The following is a 17,907-nucleotide window of genomic DNA, read 5'->3' on the forward strand; positions in this document are numbered from 1 at the left end:
AAAAAAACACTCCCTCTTGTGGTAGCAACATAGAACTGCAGGTCAACAACCCGACGGAGGCACGGACAAAGGGACAACCCGACATTTGCTTTCTCTGGTGCGTTGCCACGCACAAAAATAGAATGTCTCATAAAACCGTCCTATACCCTGTGGCTTAAAGCTGAGAATTTTCAGAAGCTCTTGTTACAGTGTTTGGAAAACAAAGAAAGAATATGTTAAGGGTATTTCATCTAGGCCCAACATGCATCAGTCAATAGGCGTTTTAAAAACTTAAATGATTTTATTGACAACTCTGTTTAACAAGTGAAACGGTTTGAGTAGTTTTATCAAGTGAAACGGATTGAGTAGCGTTACTGACTGTGTTAGGTTAACACCGAGAGAAAAATAACAGTTGGGCTATAATTTCTGAACCATGAAACGGAGGATTGTAAAACTGTTAATGTTACTGCGTTTCTGCTGTATATAGATAGCTAAACAAAAAATGCTAAAAGCTGTGCATTTTGATTGACACGTTATTTTTTTTCGTACCCTTTTTCAGGCCTAACACGCACTAGACACGCCCTACCTGCCTCTGATTGGCCAATGCACTTCTTACCTTCGATGAACGACGTCGGGGTCGACGTCATCGACAACAGTCAACAGTCAGCAGATGTCCTGCACACATTAACTGTGGCCAGTATTTGTATTTTAGGTTAACAGGTTAGTATTTTCTTTGCCAAGTAGCATATCTCCCATCTTCACTTGACTAGTAATCATGCACATCCCTTATTGTCATCAAGAGTGTGTTTTGCTGACATGACCTAAAATGATTAATATTCATTTATTTGGAATAAAATACATTCTACATGACCTGCTTTATGAAGAAACATTGGAGAAAGCAAATTTGATGCATTTTATTTGAGTATTTTGCATGAAATCATATCCCCTTTTCTGGGATTTAGGGCGTAAAGGGTGAAAATGCTGAAGGAGGATGCAGACAAGGCAAATCAGCCTGTGTGTGACGTATGTACAAATCTACCTATACTGCTTTCTCTAGTGATCTACCATGGCCACATGTGATAAAGGACAGCTGTTGGCCACTCTGGAGGAGCTGAAAATTGAGGAACTGAAGAAATTTAATTGGTACCTGAATCAGGATGTGCTGGATGGCTTCTCTCCCATCCCAAAGTGCAAGTTGGAGAAAGCTGACAGACAGGACACAGTGGATGAGATCAGTGCCGGCCCTAGCATTTCAGCAGCTCTAGGCGAGATTATGGAACACCTTCAGTTTCGATTTGTTGACGGGGGGGGGGGGGGGGGGGGTGCTGCTGCGCGATTTGTTGACGGGGGGGGGGGGGGGGGGGGTGCTGCTGCGCGATTTGTTAACGGGGGAGGCGCCCGGCGCTGGGCGGAGGCGCCGCACCGCATTGCGAAGCGTAATAGAGACAGTAGGGATTACGGAATGAAATTATTTTAATAAAAATAAAAAATATTATTATTTTATTTTTTTTTGGTGCTCCTTGGCCAGGCGCCCCTTGGCCATTTGGCGCCCTAGGCGACCGCCTATTTCGCCTATGCCTCGGGCCGGCCCTGGATGAGATGGTGCAGACCTACAGCCCTGATGGTGCTCTGAAGATCTCACTGAAGATCCTGAAGATGATGACCCAGAATAATCTTGCTGAACAGCTGGAGAGAAAGTGTCAGACGGGTATTTATAAATTCATATATGCTTGTGTTTTATACATCGTATGTAAAAAAAGAGGAAAAAGGACAATAGACACTAAACAACATTTAACACTGAAATATCAATGAATCATTTTCCTTATTCTAATTACTCTCTGGAACATTATTATGACATTGAATTGAAAGATATAAAGACATTATTGAATAGGCAAGTCTCTTTGTCACACTTTGTCCAGGTTTTACACAATGATGCCCCTGGCGCTTCCTGTCTTCTCTCTCTCCATAGGTGTCAGTGGAGCAGAAGAAGCTGATGAGATGAGTTCAACTTTCTGCCTTCCTGAGGAAACCCTGGACTCCTCTTTCCATTCCTCCAGCATTACTGAGACTGGAGGCCATGTTGCAGCTCCTGCACTCCCTGGTGGAAATGCCACAGAGCATGGTAAATAATCTAACTGGCAATGGCATACATGAGAGAGTTGAGAGTTGAGGGAGAGACTGTATAGTAGAATGACGTGGAGTTCTTCTGATGTAATGTTTAAATATACTCTATGTATAGCCTACATTAAGAAATACTCTTACAAAGAGATGTAACTTTGTCTTGAAGGTAGAGGCTGAACCAATTTAATATTTTTTTTAAATCAATAATTTATTGAGAAGAGTTCAAATTCCGGGTGGGTGGCAAACAGAGCAATGTCCCTATCCCAAACACTGGACAGCAGTACGAGACACTCTTTACTCTTTACAGTACTTCTCTTTACTTGACGGGACACGCCAACATTTTTAACATCACTAATCTTTTAAAAATATCAAAATTAATAACTTTACTGCTGCCATCTGTTACTGTGTAAACAGGAAGTATGGTGGCCCATTTGTACACTGCATAGAACTACCTGTTCTTTGACAATAGATATCTGTTTAATAAGTGGCTGTGTTTTTGACAACTTTACAACAGTTTCTCCACACATGCTAGATTCATGAGGTGCCCCTTGAAGAGAGAACGATGAATAACAATAGCAATAGCTCCTATTTACAGATATCTCCTTTGGGTGATGCTCATATATGGATATGAAATCTTTGGAGAACATTAATAATACCAATTAACAATAAATATGTTCACTTATAGGTCCTTCAGATGAAATTATTAAATTATATCAACAAACACTGAAAGCCAACTTGAAAGACACATATGAGAGTATAACTGAGGGTTTTGCAAAGGCGGGAGGAAAGAAACTTCTCGATGACATCTACACAGAGCTCTACATCACAGAGGGTGAACGTGGAGAGCTCAATAATGAACATGAGGTGAGACAGATGGAGGCAGTATCCAGGAAATCAGCCAGAGCAGAGGTACCAATCAAATGCAATGACATCTTCAAAGATGGACAACGCAGACGTATGAGAACTGTGCTGACGAAGGGAGTTGCAGGCATAGGTAAAACTATGTCTGTGCAGAGGTTCATTCAGGAGTGGGCTGAAGGAAAAGTCAATCAGGATATCCAGTTCATCTTTCCACTGCTATTTCGGGAGTTGAATTTGTTGAAAGGGAAAGAATACAATTTGTCAGAGCTACTGCATAAATGCATTACGGAGACAAAAGACCTCAAGAAGGAAGACCTCAATCATATCTTCACAAAATTACAACAATCAGGAAACACAAACTATGAAAAGAGCCCCTACAAGATCCTGTTTGTCTTGGATGGCCTGGATGAGTGCAGATTGGAACTACACTACAGTTTTGACAAAGCTAAAAGCTGTGATGATGTGACAGAGGAAACCTCAGTAGATGAGCTTCTGAGTAACCTCATCAAGGGGACACTGCTTCCAGCTGTTCGCCTCTGGATAACCTCCCGACCTGCAGCAGTCGATGAGATCCCATCTCAGTGTATTGACCTGGTGACAGAGGTACAAGGGTTCAATGACCAACAGAAGGAGGAGTACTTCAGGAAGAGAATCAGTGATGAGAGTCTGGCCAGCAGAATCATCTCACACATCAAGGCATCAAGGACCCTCTACATCATGTGTCAGATACCAGTCTTCTCTTGCATTTCTGCTACAGTCCTTCAGCACATGCTGAGAACAGAGAAGCAAGGAGAGATTCCCAAGACTCTGACTGAGATGTACACAAACTTCCTGGTGTTGCAGACCAAACAGAAGAATGTGAAGTATCTTGAGAAAACTGAGACACATCCACAATGGGATGAAGAGAACATTCAGAGCATGCTGTCACTGGGAAAACTGGCCTTTCAACAGCTAGAGAAAGGCAACCTGGTTTTCTATGAAGAAGACCTGAGAGAGTGTGGCATTGATATACTTGATGCCACAGTGTACTCAGGAGTGTTCACAGAGATCTTCAGAGAGGAGCGTGAAGTCTTCCAGGAGAAGGTCTTCAGCTTTGTTCATCTGAGTATTCAGGAGTTTCTGGCTGCTGTGTTTGTGTTAGTCTCATTTATCAACAACAATGAGAATCTGATGGTAGAGTCTGCATCATACATCAGAAAATTTAAGCCGCTGATCAGAAAAATGCCTGCAATCAAACTCCACAAGTGTGCTATGGACAAGGCCATAAAGAGTAAGAATGGACACCTGGACCTTTTCCTCCGCTTCCTTCTGGGACTCTCACTGGAGTCCAATCAGCGTCTTTTACGAGGCCTACTGACACAGACAAGAAGCAGCTCAAAGAGCCACGAGGAAACAGTCAAGTACATCAAGGAGAAGATCAGGGAGAATCCCTCTCCAGAGAGATGTATCAATCTGTTCCACTGTCTGAATGAGCTGAATGACCATTCTCTAATGGAGGAGATCCAACACTACCTGAGCTCAGGAAGTCCTTCTGGAGAAGACCTCTCAAATACACTGTGGTCAGCTCTAGTCTTTGTGTTGCTGACTTCAGAAGAGAAGCTGGAAGTGTTTGAACTGAAGAAATACTCCAGATCAGAGTACGGTCTTCTGAAGCTACTCCCAGTACTTGTGAACAAAGCCCCCAGTGTGGTCCTGTAAGTATTGGATATATCTAAATTCATACATGATAGTAATAATAAAAGTTGACTCTTGGTAGTCAAAATGCTCATTACTTAAATGAAAAACAGATTAAAAAACCAAATGTTGAAATTAAAGTGGGTAGTAGTTATTTTCTTTTGGAAATTATCTTCATACATTATCTTCACTTTCTCAGCAATGCTGCATAGGGGAAATTACACCAAGGAAAAAAATATGAACCCTTCATATATACAGCCAAGTTAAACATGGGTTACAAATGTAATTAAGGTGTTATGTTAATAATGATCCTTTTTCTTTAGACTGTCAGGCTGTGGAATCACAGAGGAAAGCTGTTCCTCTCTGGTCTCAGCTCTGTGTTCCAACCTCACCCACCTGAGAGAGCTGGACCTGGGCTCCAATCACCCTAGAGACTCAGGAGTGAAGCTGCTCTCTGATTTACTGACAGATCCACACTGTGGACTGGAGACTCTGAGGTGAGTAACATTGGCAAGGGATTTGATTAGCAGTTGTAATATATGGAATTTTAATGGAGTTAATTTATGTTTATTGTTGCTCTCTCCTGGTCTCTCTGGTTGACACCCAGCACAGATACTCTGGGTCTTAGTTTCAAGGATCCAACAGCTCTTTAATATATAATGTTTAGATGACTGAGTGAACAGTACCAGGTTATTTAGAGATGGTTATTTTATCTTTTTCCATTCCTAGTCACACACAGCAGGAATAAGGACTATAAACTGACTTATGGAGTGGCAGGACAAGTCCCCCCCCCCAAAAAAAATCTAGGTAGTGACAATGACTGTCAATTCTTGTTTGCGTGACTGACTGAATACCTGGGTTGTAGAGGGGCTTGAGCCGTGCTGTATGGTTATTCATGCATTCATGCATTCATTCATTGTAGGCCTATTCATTAATTTGTGTTAATCTAAATGAATGAACCTCATGTTTGCTAAGTAGAAAACATGTCACTACAGTTGACTATGTTTATTGCTAATGAAATTTGTTTGCTTATCATCTTCATTGTCTCTATAGACTGAATCAATGCAGATTAACAGAGACATGCTGTTCTCTGCTGGCTTCAGCTCTCACCTCAAACACTACCCACCTGAGAGAGCTGGACCTGAGTAACAATGACCTGCGGGATTCAGGAGTGAAGCTCCTCTCTGCCGGACTGAGGAATCCACACTGTGAACTGGAGACACTAAGGTCTTTATTCCTGTAGACAAAAGTGTCCTTTTGACTAATAGCCATTGCCTTTTTAAACAAGATGTTCTCATCATTGGCAGTGTTCATTTTGACAGCAAATTTTTATTTAGTTAGGGTTAGTCAGTCTTTTGACTACAATGCTATTTAGTTTTAGTCATATTTTAGTCATCTGACTTGTTTTAGTTTCAGTCTAGTTTTAGTTAGACTAAATAGCATTAAGATTTTAGTCAACTAAATCTACAATCAATCAATCAATCAAAGCTTATTTGTATAGCGCATTTCATACCCAGAGGCAACACAATGCGCTTTACAGAGAACAAGGGAGGTGGGCATACGACCCACTCTCTACATATTCCAGAGGGAAGCAAAAAAACAGTAATCACCCGGGGGCCAGATAAGTGAGCTGTAAAAATTATTCCCTGACCCCTCTCAACAAGGCGATCGAGCAAGCTCCAGGAGTATGTTTGTCTACCGGCTAAGAACATTTATAAAGCAATACATTACATTAAATTACATTTCAGAGTAGGAGAGGCTAAAAGCATCATAGGAGAGAGAACATTCTACGGACATGCTACGACATCCACAGCAGACACGGGGGTATCTATCGGACTCCGGGAGGTCTGCTGGTGACAGTGGGGCATCCACTGGACCTGGTTAGAAGATAGGAGGGAGAGAGAGAGGCACTAGGGAGAAGGAAGGCAGAACAGGGTTAGTAGCACATAGAGCCATACAGACCACACAGATATTGAAACAGGCAACCTGGGGCAAGCTCCTGGAGTATATTTGTCTAATGGCTAAGAACATTTAACAATACATTAAATTAAATTTTCAGAGCAAGAAAGGCTAAGAGCATCAGGTCCAGGCCTAAGCCGGATGTGGACTGATGTGTGTCTGTGTGTACGTGTGTGTGTGTACTAAATACTACGATATCCACAGTAGATTTAGTCGGCAAAAAATAATGAGTTCAAGTGTAATGCATTATTTAACAATTTCTCTAGAATTTCCAAACTCATATATACTCCTGGAGGAAACATTTATTAGACTGATGGACAAAGCTACTGAATTACATTACTGTGCGCTCTCCATGCCTGTGTTCGAGTTCTTTCAGTGTGAGCCACGACTTTCACGGAAATCTCAGCATTCTGACTGGATCTCTTCCCAACTCCCTATCCACTCCCTAAAATTTCATCTAGTTTTTATTTATGGATGAAAACATCAATAGATTTCGTCATAGTTTTTGTCATAAATTAGGTGGTTGACGAATAATATTCATCGTTTTCGATCGAAAGTAAATTAACACCAGCGAGTTTTTAGCTGTATGTGTTCATGTGTCCTCCATTTAAAAAAACTCAGTCAAAATATTGAGAAAACCGATGTTCTGCCTTGTATTTCAGTCAATAGGCTATTCATCCATTTTAGAACATGCTCTAGGGTCTAGGCTATAGGACTACCATATGTTTCATGGAATTTGACTTAGAGTACATGAACACCCTAACAAGTATTTCATGGTTATTTAAACAGACAGCAACAAGTTCAAGTACAGCAAAAGTGATTTGTGAAGCTGACTAGCAGTGACCCCAGCTAAATAAAATCACAAAAAAACAGCTATAAGATATATCTGGGAGCACTTTGAGTTATAGTATGAGGATGTGGAAATATATTTCAATTAATTAAGTGCCAATATTGAAATCATTAATCAATAATTAAATAATATTACATCAATAATCAATAATCAAAAAATAAAACGGTCTTCTGTCCAAATACAGATACAGATAATTGTGTTGGTTGAACAGATACAGATAATGATGTCTATCCCTAGTGCTCTCTGAGCACTCTTTCTATAGTTACATTTTAAGTTAAAAAGGGCATATACAATGTTTCTATTTTTAGGAACATTCAAATTGCATTCAAGGTGTCTATCCAGATAAATATTTTTTGATAAAGGATTGAATATAAATCTGCCATTCCCTGTTTTCAGAACCAGAGAATAGTACTGTGTTTATATTGATCATCTTTCTACAGGTTGTCGGGCTGTCTGGTCACAGAGGAAGGCTGTGTCTCTCTAGCTTCAGCATTGAGGTCAAACCCCTCCCACCTGAGAGAACTAGACCTGAGCTACAATCACCCAGGAGACTCAGGAGTGAAACTGCTCTCTGCTGGACTGGAGGATCCACAATGGAGACTGGAGAAACTAAAGTAAGGAGAGATACGTTTTAAAATCATGCTGATAAAATTCATCCTCTAATACAGTAATATCTTATCTTCTTGATATAGCCCCTCTCCATCATCATTCTTCTTCCCACTCTTCCAACCCCTATCTGAACTAGTAGACGGTCTCAGTAAAAAACAATGTCTCTTGACAGAATAAGCACCTTATGAAAATTCACCGTGTAAATATAATAACAGGAAACACAAAATACAATCATAATACCTGTTCCTATGTAACTTCAATGTTGCTACAGGAGCAATTCCTGTTGGGATGTTGTGAAGTGCAACTTAATGGAAAATGTCACCAGGCTATTTTACAGATAAGGATAACATTGTGTGCATTTGTCATTTCTGATTGTACTGTATCATTGCCATGTCTGACAGTATGATTTCTTACTGTTATAATATTAGTTTCCATTGTATGGGATATAATACTGTGTGAACTAGACCATGTCTAGGGGATTGCAGGATTGGACGTGATGATAGTTTGAAACTACATATTCAAAGTAAGAACAGAAAGTAAGACAAATGTGATAGAAACTAGTGACGTCTCATTGCATCATCTGCATCACTCCTCTGCTTATCCCTACAGTGTGGATCATAGTGGAGAGTTCAGGATCAAAGCTGGACCTAGAAAATGTGAGTTTTGACTGCTGTGAAGAGAACGTATGTTATTCATGTGTTTTAACTGAAGCTGACCTAAATTGAACCAATATTATGTATTTGCACATAGTACATAGGGGTCATACAACACACAATACAATACAATTTATCTGTACTGTTGTTCAATCTATGGGACAGCATCTGAGACCTGTGTACATTTGGTGAACTATGTTCATAGTGATGGGGGCACACACTCACACACCCTTGTTGGATTACTTCATGTCCAATCATTTAAGCAAGAATCTAGTAAGAGGTGACATTTTTAGAGCACTTAAGTGGTCATGAAGAAAGGGGATCTGTCCAAGTAAGCTTTTGTTTCAGCGTTGGAGTCCTCTATTGTTATCCATAGAGTACAGGTGAGAGTTCAGGGAAGTATATGGTATATGGTTCACACATACTAGGAATTTGTCTAGGGTAATGGCATATGCTGTTGTAGATGACATATGACAGGGTGTAGGCCAGGACAGGACAGGACAGTGCAAAGACATGACAGTCAAATGCAATACAAAGAAAATTAATCTTTAAAACAGAGTGCAAACAAAATACAGTGCAATAATGATGTTATCACTCTGCACATTTGCTCTGAGGAAATTGGTGATAATCTAGAACTTGTAATATTTGTAATTACAATGTTTACCATAACAGTGCTTTTTCTGCTTAGAGCAGTATTTTTGTCTATGAGGCATCATGCAGCCCATGGAACAAATTATAAAAACTCCGACTTTTATTTTGATTTAAAATGAAAGACAAAGTTAATTACTCAACTAATTTGTGAAAGCTTATATAATTCATACATATGTTCTAGTACATTATATCCCCCTTTAAAATAAAGTATTAGAAACACATTCAACATTACTTGGTAACAGTACACAGTCGAATGGAAAAACACGTTCAGTTACTGTAATCAACACTGTCATCTCTTTCACTTACACAAGTCCCAAGATCAAAGGTGGCACCCGCAGTAGGTACAGTAGTAGAGGTCTCTATTCTCTCTGTCTGCACCCACTCAGTCTTGGACAGTTGAAGTGAGGAGGGTGTTGTTTTACTCAAGTAATGCCTCATAGAATATGATGCATAATTTATATAGAACAGGCCTATGCCTTGGAATTTATATTGCCATGCAAGGACATTTGTTGTGAAGAACAAAGAAAGTTGATAGATAGTTGATTGATGACAGTGACAGGACACAAAGATGAGGAGGCCTGGGTTCCAGAGATGAGTCAAACACCGACTTTAATACAGACCTCTGCGTACATGCATTACAGCAAGTTGCCATGGTAAATACCAAGAAACAATGTCCTTTGATGGTCTATATGGCTGACGATCGATTGATTTTATTTGAAAAATTAAAAATACAATACACAATATACATAAGTGTGCATATAGTATGCATGCGTGTGTGTGCATGTGTGTCTCAATGTGCGCGTACAGTATGTGTGTGAGTGTGTGTGAATGTGTACGTGCGTGCGTGTACTATGTGTGTGTCTGTCTACTGTATGTGTACCTGGTTTGCTTTGTGCGTGTGCACGTGTGTCTGCGTGTGTGTTTGTGCTTGTGTGTGTATGAGTGTGTGTGTGTTTGTGTGTGTGGAGGTTGGTGTGTGTGTGTACTGTAGGTTTGTGTGTGTGTGTGTGTGTGTGTGTGTGTGCATGTGTGCGTGTGTATTCATGCTTGTAAATAAACACCTCTGACTTGTCATGAGAATCCCACAAACACTAAAGAGCACACGTTCGCACACACTTTGATTAATCAATGAATATACTTTATAAATGGTCTGGATGAATTAAAAATTGACAAGACATTTCAATGTGAACGATGATTTTTAGTAATATATTTGTCTTGGTTTCCCCCATCAGATGCCTGTGATCTCACACTGGACCCAAACACAGCAGGCAGAAAACTCTCTTTGTCTAGGGAGAAGAGAAAGGTGACAGGGAGGGAAGAGTGGCAGCCGTATCCTTCCCACTCAGAGAGATTTGAGGGCTTGTCACAGGTGCTGTGTAGAGAGGGTTTGTCTGGGCGCTGTTACTGGGAGGCAGAGAGGAGTGGAGGAGGGGCTTGTATAGGAGCAGGGGTTTGTATAGGAGTGACATATAAAGGAATCAACAGGAGAGGAGTGGATGATGACTGTGTGCTTGGATCCAATGACAAGTCCTGGAGTCTGGAGTGTTATGGTAACAGGTACACTGCCAGGCACAATAAAAAGGACACTGTCATACCCGTCACCTCCTCCCACTCCCTTAGAGTAGGAGTGTATCTGGACGGTCCAGCCGGCGCTCTGTCCTTCTACAGCATCTCCTCTGACACACTGACCCACCTGCACACATTCTACACCACATTCACTGAGGCACTCTATCCAGGGTTTAGGGTTTGGTTGGACTCCTCAGTGTCCCTGTGTCAGGTAGAATAGTTTCCTGTGTCTTACATTACTCCATTGAAGTTAAATAAATTCAATCCAAACACGACAGAGCTAGCCTTGCTGTTGCACTGTCTTGATGCTTTTAATGTCTCATGTAAAGCACTTTGAATTGCCTTGTTGCTGAAATGTGCTATACAAATAAACTTGCCTTGCCTAACCAGCTTGTTCAGTTTGTCTCCCCAGACCTAGTGTTGCCTCCCTAGATAATACTGGGTGGGATGGTACTGTTGTGATTTAATTTGATTTAGCTCCCCTGCATTTTAATCATCTCATAATATTGTAATCATATTCATCATATGGTATGATTGTTTTAGACAGCCACAACACCAAAATGATTGCAACAGAGATCTGCTCAAGAGTAATACCAGATGTGACCACTAGATGTAGCAATAATAAACTGCTCAATAGTAATATCAGATGTGACCACTAGATGTAGAGGAGATGCCACAGGAAACTGATCTGTCAAGATTTATAGATGGTGAGGCTAGCAGTCTAAGACTGCTGGAACAGTCTACTCTCTTCACTGACCGCTTAAATCCCCCAACTTCCTCCTTTTCCACCCCTGATCTGTCAAAAGATTGAATTTATTGATGCTGACACTGCAGTCTTGACTACAAACACAGTCTACGCTTGCCCATGTACCGATAGTGTTCCCAATTTCCTCCTTTCTCCGTATCCCCCCCCCCCTGCCGGATATAATGGCGTACTAAAGGGACATATTTGGGCATAGGCCGGTGCTGAGTCTGCAATATTGGACACCATTGGATTTGTGCCAAGTTAGGGGTGGGTTTTGGAAAATGGGTTGTGGCAAAAATAGAGCCGGGGATTACAGCAAGCTATATAAGACATTGCACAGATGACAGAGTTGAGAACTGAGTTGTTGTATCGTCGAGGGGCCCCCGAGGACCAACCGGTTTTTGATGCTGTTTTCATTGAAGGAGCAATAAAAACCTGCTACATCGGACTCTGTTTTCTTCAAGTGCCTTTATTATTTTGGACTTAGAATTATTTTGGAAATTGACCAAGGATATAGCGAATTATTTTACTCAACAGTACTACCAGTCATATCTAGATCATGCACCACAGTGTTAATGAAGTTCAAACCACACAACGCGATGACCCGGTTTATGTGTGAAACCCAAAGATGTGAAAAGCTTATAGGAGACATCGTTGCCCTCTTCCACAAAACAGTAGACAGGGTAACTCTGCTGAAGGAGACGCTCTGCCATGGTGGCGATGAGAAGCTTGGCGTAGCCTCGTTTCCTGTGCTCTGGTAGAGTGTACAGTAGACCCAGAGCACAATGGTGGTAGACAAGAAGCCAGGACACTGGCGTTGGCTCTCCCTCTTTCAACACACACAGGCTGGGGTGGCTGGAGATGTAGCTCAGCACCGAGCTCAGGCTGCTCTCATCTCCTCCGTACTTCCACGTCTTGTTGACTAACGGGGCGTCATCTCGGGTCAGTGGGCGTATAGTGCATCCAGCATTTCTGTCAGGGAAAGGGTGAATTAATTGTATTCATTTAAAGATGCAGTGTGTAGTTCTTGGCGCCATTTAATGGTGAGGTTGCTGATTGCATCCAATTCAATACAGTTACCATTGCTTAGTTTGTAAATCAGGAGGTCCCGAAACACAGCCTATATATGTGAATGCATGTGTTTTTGTGCGCATGCGAACTCCGTGAAGTGCAAATCATGCCACAACAATGGGACTTATGAGTTTTCATAATAGCCACTCATCATTTCACCATTTCACAGCACAAATGCCCACTTGCTTAGCTGTGGGTCTTCTAATCATTATGCCAAAATTACACCAAAAAGCATTAAACCACTGGCCAGCATACTACCGGTAAAGTCTCCTCACCAACTCTGTTGCCTACTCGTGTCATCTCCACCTCTCCCCAATTCCATGTTCTTCTTGTCATTCCTCTTCTCGTTCCAGCAAAATTTATTTTAACCATGTTGGCATTTGCTTTTGCTACCTGTGCTGTCGCCACCCTGTTCTGCCGAAATGACTTTGGCCTGCTTTAGTGCTTAGGGTTCCAACTGATTTGAAGAAATGAAATCAATTTAACTGTCTTTTGGACATTTTACCTCTAAGCTCACGACGTAGCCTACATTACCCAAAACTCCCATGCTTGCATAAAACACGATGAGTGATTGACATCTGCTATGCGTCCAAAAAAGCAAGCAAGTGATTTACATACAGTATGAGTAACTTAAATAAAAGAATGACAGAATATATTGACAGAATATATAACATTAAATATTACACACAATTCATTTTTATATTTTGATTATTACAAAAGAGGGGTCGGATCCAATCAAATAGGTCCCATCCAAATCTCGGAGATCCTGGATCTTGTTCTGGCAGGATTCGGCACAAATTAGGTACTGACAGCTACGTTGAATTCAACATGGCAGGGACCATTCAATACATGGAGACCGCCATGTTGCAGATGTAGATATAATGGGCTCATTCTAAGGTAAGGAAAATGCAAACAATTCTTATTTTCATGGGATTATACACTAATTCAAACATATCTATGAAATTATATTACATTTCTGCCAAATCTGTTAATTTTATTTTCACCACTAGATATCGCCAAAAACTACACAGTGCACCTTTAAGCAAGCTGCAAGTCTCCAAAAGCAGACCTGGGAATGGTACAACAGTTTGGTACTCTTGTGACATTGTCAGAGGTCTAAGAACATTATTAGAAATACATTGTCATCTGTGAGAATACCTTTTCTGAGCATGGAGATGACTGATATCTGTTAGCATCAGAACGTGCATGACAACTTGTGTTTTAGATGAGACATTGTTGAGGACAGCGAGCTCCTTCACTGCCTCCAGGTGGTTGATGTCGACACCTTCAGAGTTTGAAAAAAAACATGCAGGCTCTCTATTTCTTGACTAGATGTAGCCACAAAACTGCATCACTAATACAGGAAATGACAGCAGTGGTTATTGGTTTGGTTTTATTTGGCCACTAGACTAGACCTTACCTGCTAGTAAAGTAAATGTGTTCCAATTCAGAACACCAGAGGCAGACAGTAATTTCTTCAAGCTCTCATTGTCTTTAGAGTAGATACTGTGGATGTTGTATTGCCCTTCCCGGTCACGTGTACCCTGGTCATCACAACATAAAGACATAGTAGATAGAACTCCAAACGCTCAATGGTTCATCTTCTAATCTTCCGCCATTGTTAAAGAGATCCAGAAGCTTGAAATGATTATGTTTTTTCATCAACTGCTGATAGTTATTATATTTTGATATTTTAGTACTTCAATACTTCTTGTATTGTGCTGGAATCTTGCTTGATTTTTGTGAGTTGACTGTTGGCACTTATAACACAGCTTAGGTATAATGGGTAAATACAGTACCCAAAGTAATTGATAATGCTTAGGAAAAGTATCATTTGAGCATTTAGAAAGTAATTACCTCTTGCTTTGGTTTACAGACAATTGCTGTGAAGTCTGGCCAGGAGTCTGCTATGACCTCAATGTTTTGGGCTTTGTCTCTGTTGACACTGAACAAGCATCCATAGACCTAAAAGACAGGTCAGACAACCAGTTAATGCTCTGTTGACACTGAACAAGCACCCATAGACCTAACCTTTCGCTGCAGGCTCAAAACTCACAATTTCAAGAAGTACAACCAGGATCCTACCTCTTAAAACACCTAGACTATTGTATTTATATTTTGCAACTCATGCACTTTCACTTTAGCACTACATTATGCTCTTACAGGTGCATCTCAGAAAATTAGAATAAATAGTTTTGGAAGGTTCATTATTTTCCGTAAATTTAATTCAAACAGTGAAACATTCATGTAATCTAGATCCATTACACAAAGTGAAATATTTCACGCCTTTTTTGTTTTAATCTTTATGATTGTACAGTATGTTCATTTATACAGTCAATACTTGGTAGGGGCTCCTTTTACACAAATTACTGCATCAATGTGAACTGTGGCATGAAGGCAATCAGTCTTGAAATATTTCACTACATGTGTAATGAATCTATAATATGTGAAAGTTTCACTTTTTGAATTAAATGACAGAAAAGAATGAACTTTCCACAATATTCTAATTTGCTGAGAAGCACCTGTAGTCACTTGCACTTGTGAGTTATGGCAAGTAGCCTACAGAACACTGATTGCACATTAAATGCAATTATTGTGAGTCGCTTTGGATAAAAGTGTCTGCGAAATGACTGTAATGTAATGTACAGTAACGTAATAGGCAGTACAGACGACCTGTGTTAAAAGTGGGGTAGGTAGTTTGATGTCAACAAGACCTCCGATTGGTCGTCTTTTTCAAAAGAACCTGCCCCTCCCTCCTGTCAATCATGATGTAGTCCCTCCCTCCAAACATGACTGGTAGGTGTGGCGAGATGGAGACCCTGATTGGTCAATACATTCGGGCACGGTGCATTCTTTGAATCCAAAATACAGAGGCAGCAGTAAACACGGAGATCCAAGTTTATTCTCAGAGCACTTCTGTTACTGATAGCTGAAAGGATATTATGCCAATTTTACCAAATAAAGCCAAAAGCAAACTACGTATCCCACCTTTAATGCTAGAATGTCAATCTTGACACACAATAACTGGCCTCAAAAAGCATATTAAATGTCTTGTTAACAACTACAAAGCCATACACAGAGAAATACAGTAGGACCCCACTTATCCGAACCCAACGGGACCGAAGGTCGTTCATATCTCTGAAATGTCCGGATGACTGAAACATATGTTAAAATGCACCAAATTCAATAAGTGGTATACTTGTTTCATATAGACTCATAATAGACCGATACATACCCTTAATTACTTGTGAAAATGCATCAAAATTGCAATCAAATAGCTAGAATAAAATAAACGAATTTCCACTTGAGTGCGTGCTTTGATCTAATATAGTAGCCTACTTTATTCTCAAATGAGGCCTACGCTGCATCGATAGGCTACTGTATTCGCAGAACAAAATGGTATAGCCTAAAAACAACCCAACATTAGAACAATTTGAGCAAATGATAATCAATCAATAAATAAATGAAATGACAGACAAGTTGTCGTGTCTTAGGCTATTGCAGCCTAAAGGAAAGTCTCTAAAACCACCGATGTAGGCTAACGTGGCCTAGGCTGTAGGCTATTATTTAACAAATACAGTAGGCCTAGTAGGCTAATCTACATGCTCACAACACGTCTGTGTTCCTGAAGTCCATTAACTGGAAACGAAAAATGACTCGATACTCCTCTGCTTCAGGTTGCTGACGCGCTTTCTGTTTAACAAGGAATGCAGCTCTCGCGCAGCAGACTCGTTTGCGTTTTGCGCTCGACATTAAAGTAACAAAGAAATTAAACGTGACAGTAGGCTACAGCCTACAGGCAACATGTAGGTCTACATACAGTTCTGTTTTTATTCACAGTAGGATACAGTACGTGTTTATTATGACAGATTTAAATGCAAGTAGGCCTACAGCAGGGACGGACTGGGACAAAAATTCAGCCCTGGCATCTTGGCCCAGACCGGCCCACAGGACTGGACTGGGTGAATATTTCCTACCGGGAAATGTAGCCCCAGTCGGCCCACTAGCCGAGCCGACGCGTGAAATGGAACACCTTCAGTTTCGTTTTGTTGACGGGGGGGGGGGGGGGGGGGGGGTGCTGCTGCGCGATTTGTTGACGGGGGGGGGGGGGGGGGGGTGCTGCTGCGCGATTTGTTGACGGGGGGGGGGGGTGCTGCTGCGCGATTTGTTGCCGGGGGGGGGGGGGGGGTGGGTGCTGCTGCGCGATTTGTTGACGGGGGGGGGGGGGGGGGGGGTGCTGCTGAGGCTCTCTAGCGGCCCACGCAAATGACACCTGAAACTAACAGAGGGAGGGGTGGGGCCTACATATTATTGGGCCAGCCCTGTGTCAGTATAGAAAATGGACCAATGGGCTGCTGTCCCTGCTCTATGGGCCGTTCGTTAGCTCGTTTTTTTAGATCGGCCCACAAGTAGGTCCGGCCCACCGGGCATTTGCCCGGTACGCCACATGGCCAGTCCGGCCCTGGCCTACAGTACTATGAAAATCCCACCAGTAACCAGATAGCAGGCTCAAAAAAAGAAACGTTTTTTAAGCCTGTCCGGTAGACCGGGAGGTTCGTATCACTGAAGTTCGGATGAGTGGGGTCCTACTGTATATAACCTTGATTGCCTCAGGAAAGTACAGTCGAAGAGTATCTTCTGCCATCTTCATTTCCTCAGATCCCAGAACTAACATTGCAGTGGTTGCAGTGCTGCAGTTGTTATAGTGTTACATGTATAACTGCACAAAAAGCACACAGGAAAATCACTAAACTTAAACAATGTACGTAGTGGGCATGTAAAGTTATTAAATCAGGAAGTAGGTAAACTGACTAGTCTGCTTCCCTGTCTGACTCTATACATATCCAATGAGAGTAAAGGCGGTTCGTGAGGTAATAGGATACCTGGGGTGCATTCAAATGCAGTGAATATGGCAAACGTTTGTGAACATTTGCAAACTATTTTTTTCAGTTAGCTTTGTGTTTGCCACAAACGTTTGCTAACATAAGCAGCGGTCTGAAAAGGTTTTTGCAGTGAACAAAAATGGACGTTGGACTGAGGAAAATGTAATTGTATGATTGAATGAATGAATTGAATACCAGAGGCCCTTTGAGCCTACTTCTAACTAGCGTTAAATTAGATTGTACTAGCGGGACTACATCCAAAATACATACAGAAATTCATTGTTG

At 41.3% G+C, this 17,907-nt stretch overlaps 2 protein-coding genes across 2 annotated transcripts; one reads left to right on the forward strand and one right to left on the reverse strand.

The window, feature by feature from the left end:
- Positions 1–1,045: 1,045 nt before the first annotated feature.
- LOC311311644 (NACHT, LRR and PYD domains-containing protein 3-like) lies at positions 1,046–11,143 on the forward strand (the record flags this gene model as incomplete). Its single annotated transcript, XM_084441394.1, has 8 exons — positions 1,046–1,244; positions 1,949–2,101; positions 2,786–4,655; positions 4,959–5,132; positions 5,689–5,862; positions 7,885–8,058; positions 8,663–8,709; positions 10,590–11,143. 8 exons carry the CDS (start codon positions 1,046–1,048, stop codon positions 11,141–11,143), a joined length of 3,345 nt encoding a protein of 1,114 aa, XP_084297520.1.
- Positions 11,144–12,219: 1,076 nt separating this feature from the next.
- LOC311311218 (glycine N-acyltransferase-like protein 3) lies at positions 12,220–17,513 on the reverse strand. Its single transcript, XM_084440896.1, has 5 exons — positions 17,340–17,513; positions 14,597–14,704; positions 14,160–14,283; positions 13,898–14,024; positions 12,220–12,640 (listed from the first exon to the last, which is right to left on the reverse strand). Exons 1-5 carry the CDS (start codon positions 17,412–17,414, stop codon positions 12,241–12,243), a joined length of 834 nt encoding a protein of 277 aa, XP_084297022.1. The 5' UTR covers positions 17,415–17,513; the 3' UTR covers positions 12,220–12,240.
- Between the last annotated feature and the right edge of the window lie 394 nt (positions 17,514–17,907).

Source organism: Borostomias antarcticus (assembly GCF_949987555.1).
Source record: "Borostomias antarcticus genome assembly, chromosome: 7".
Classification (NCBI taxonomy): domain Eukaryota; kingdom Metazoa; phylum Chordata; class Actinopteri; order Stomiiformes; family Stomiidae; genus Borostomias; species Borostomias antarcticus.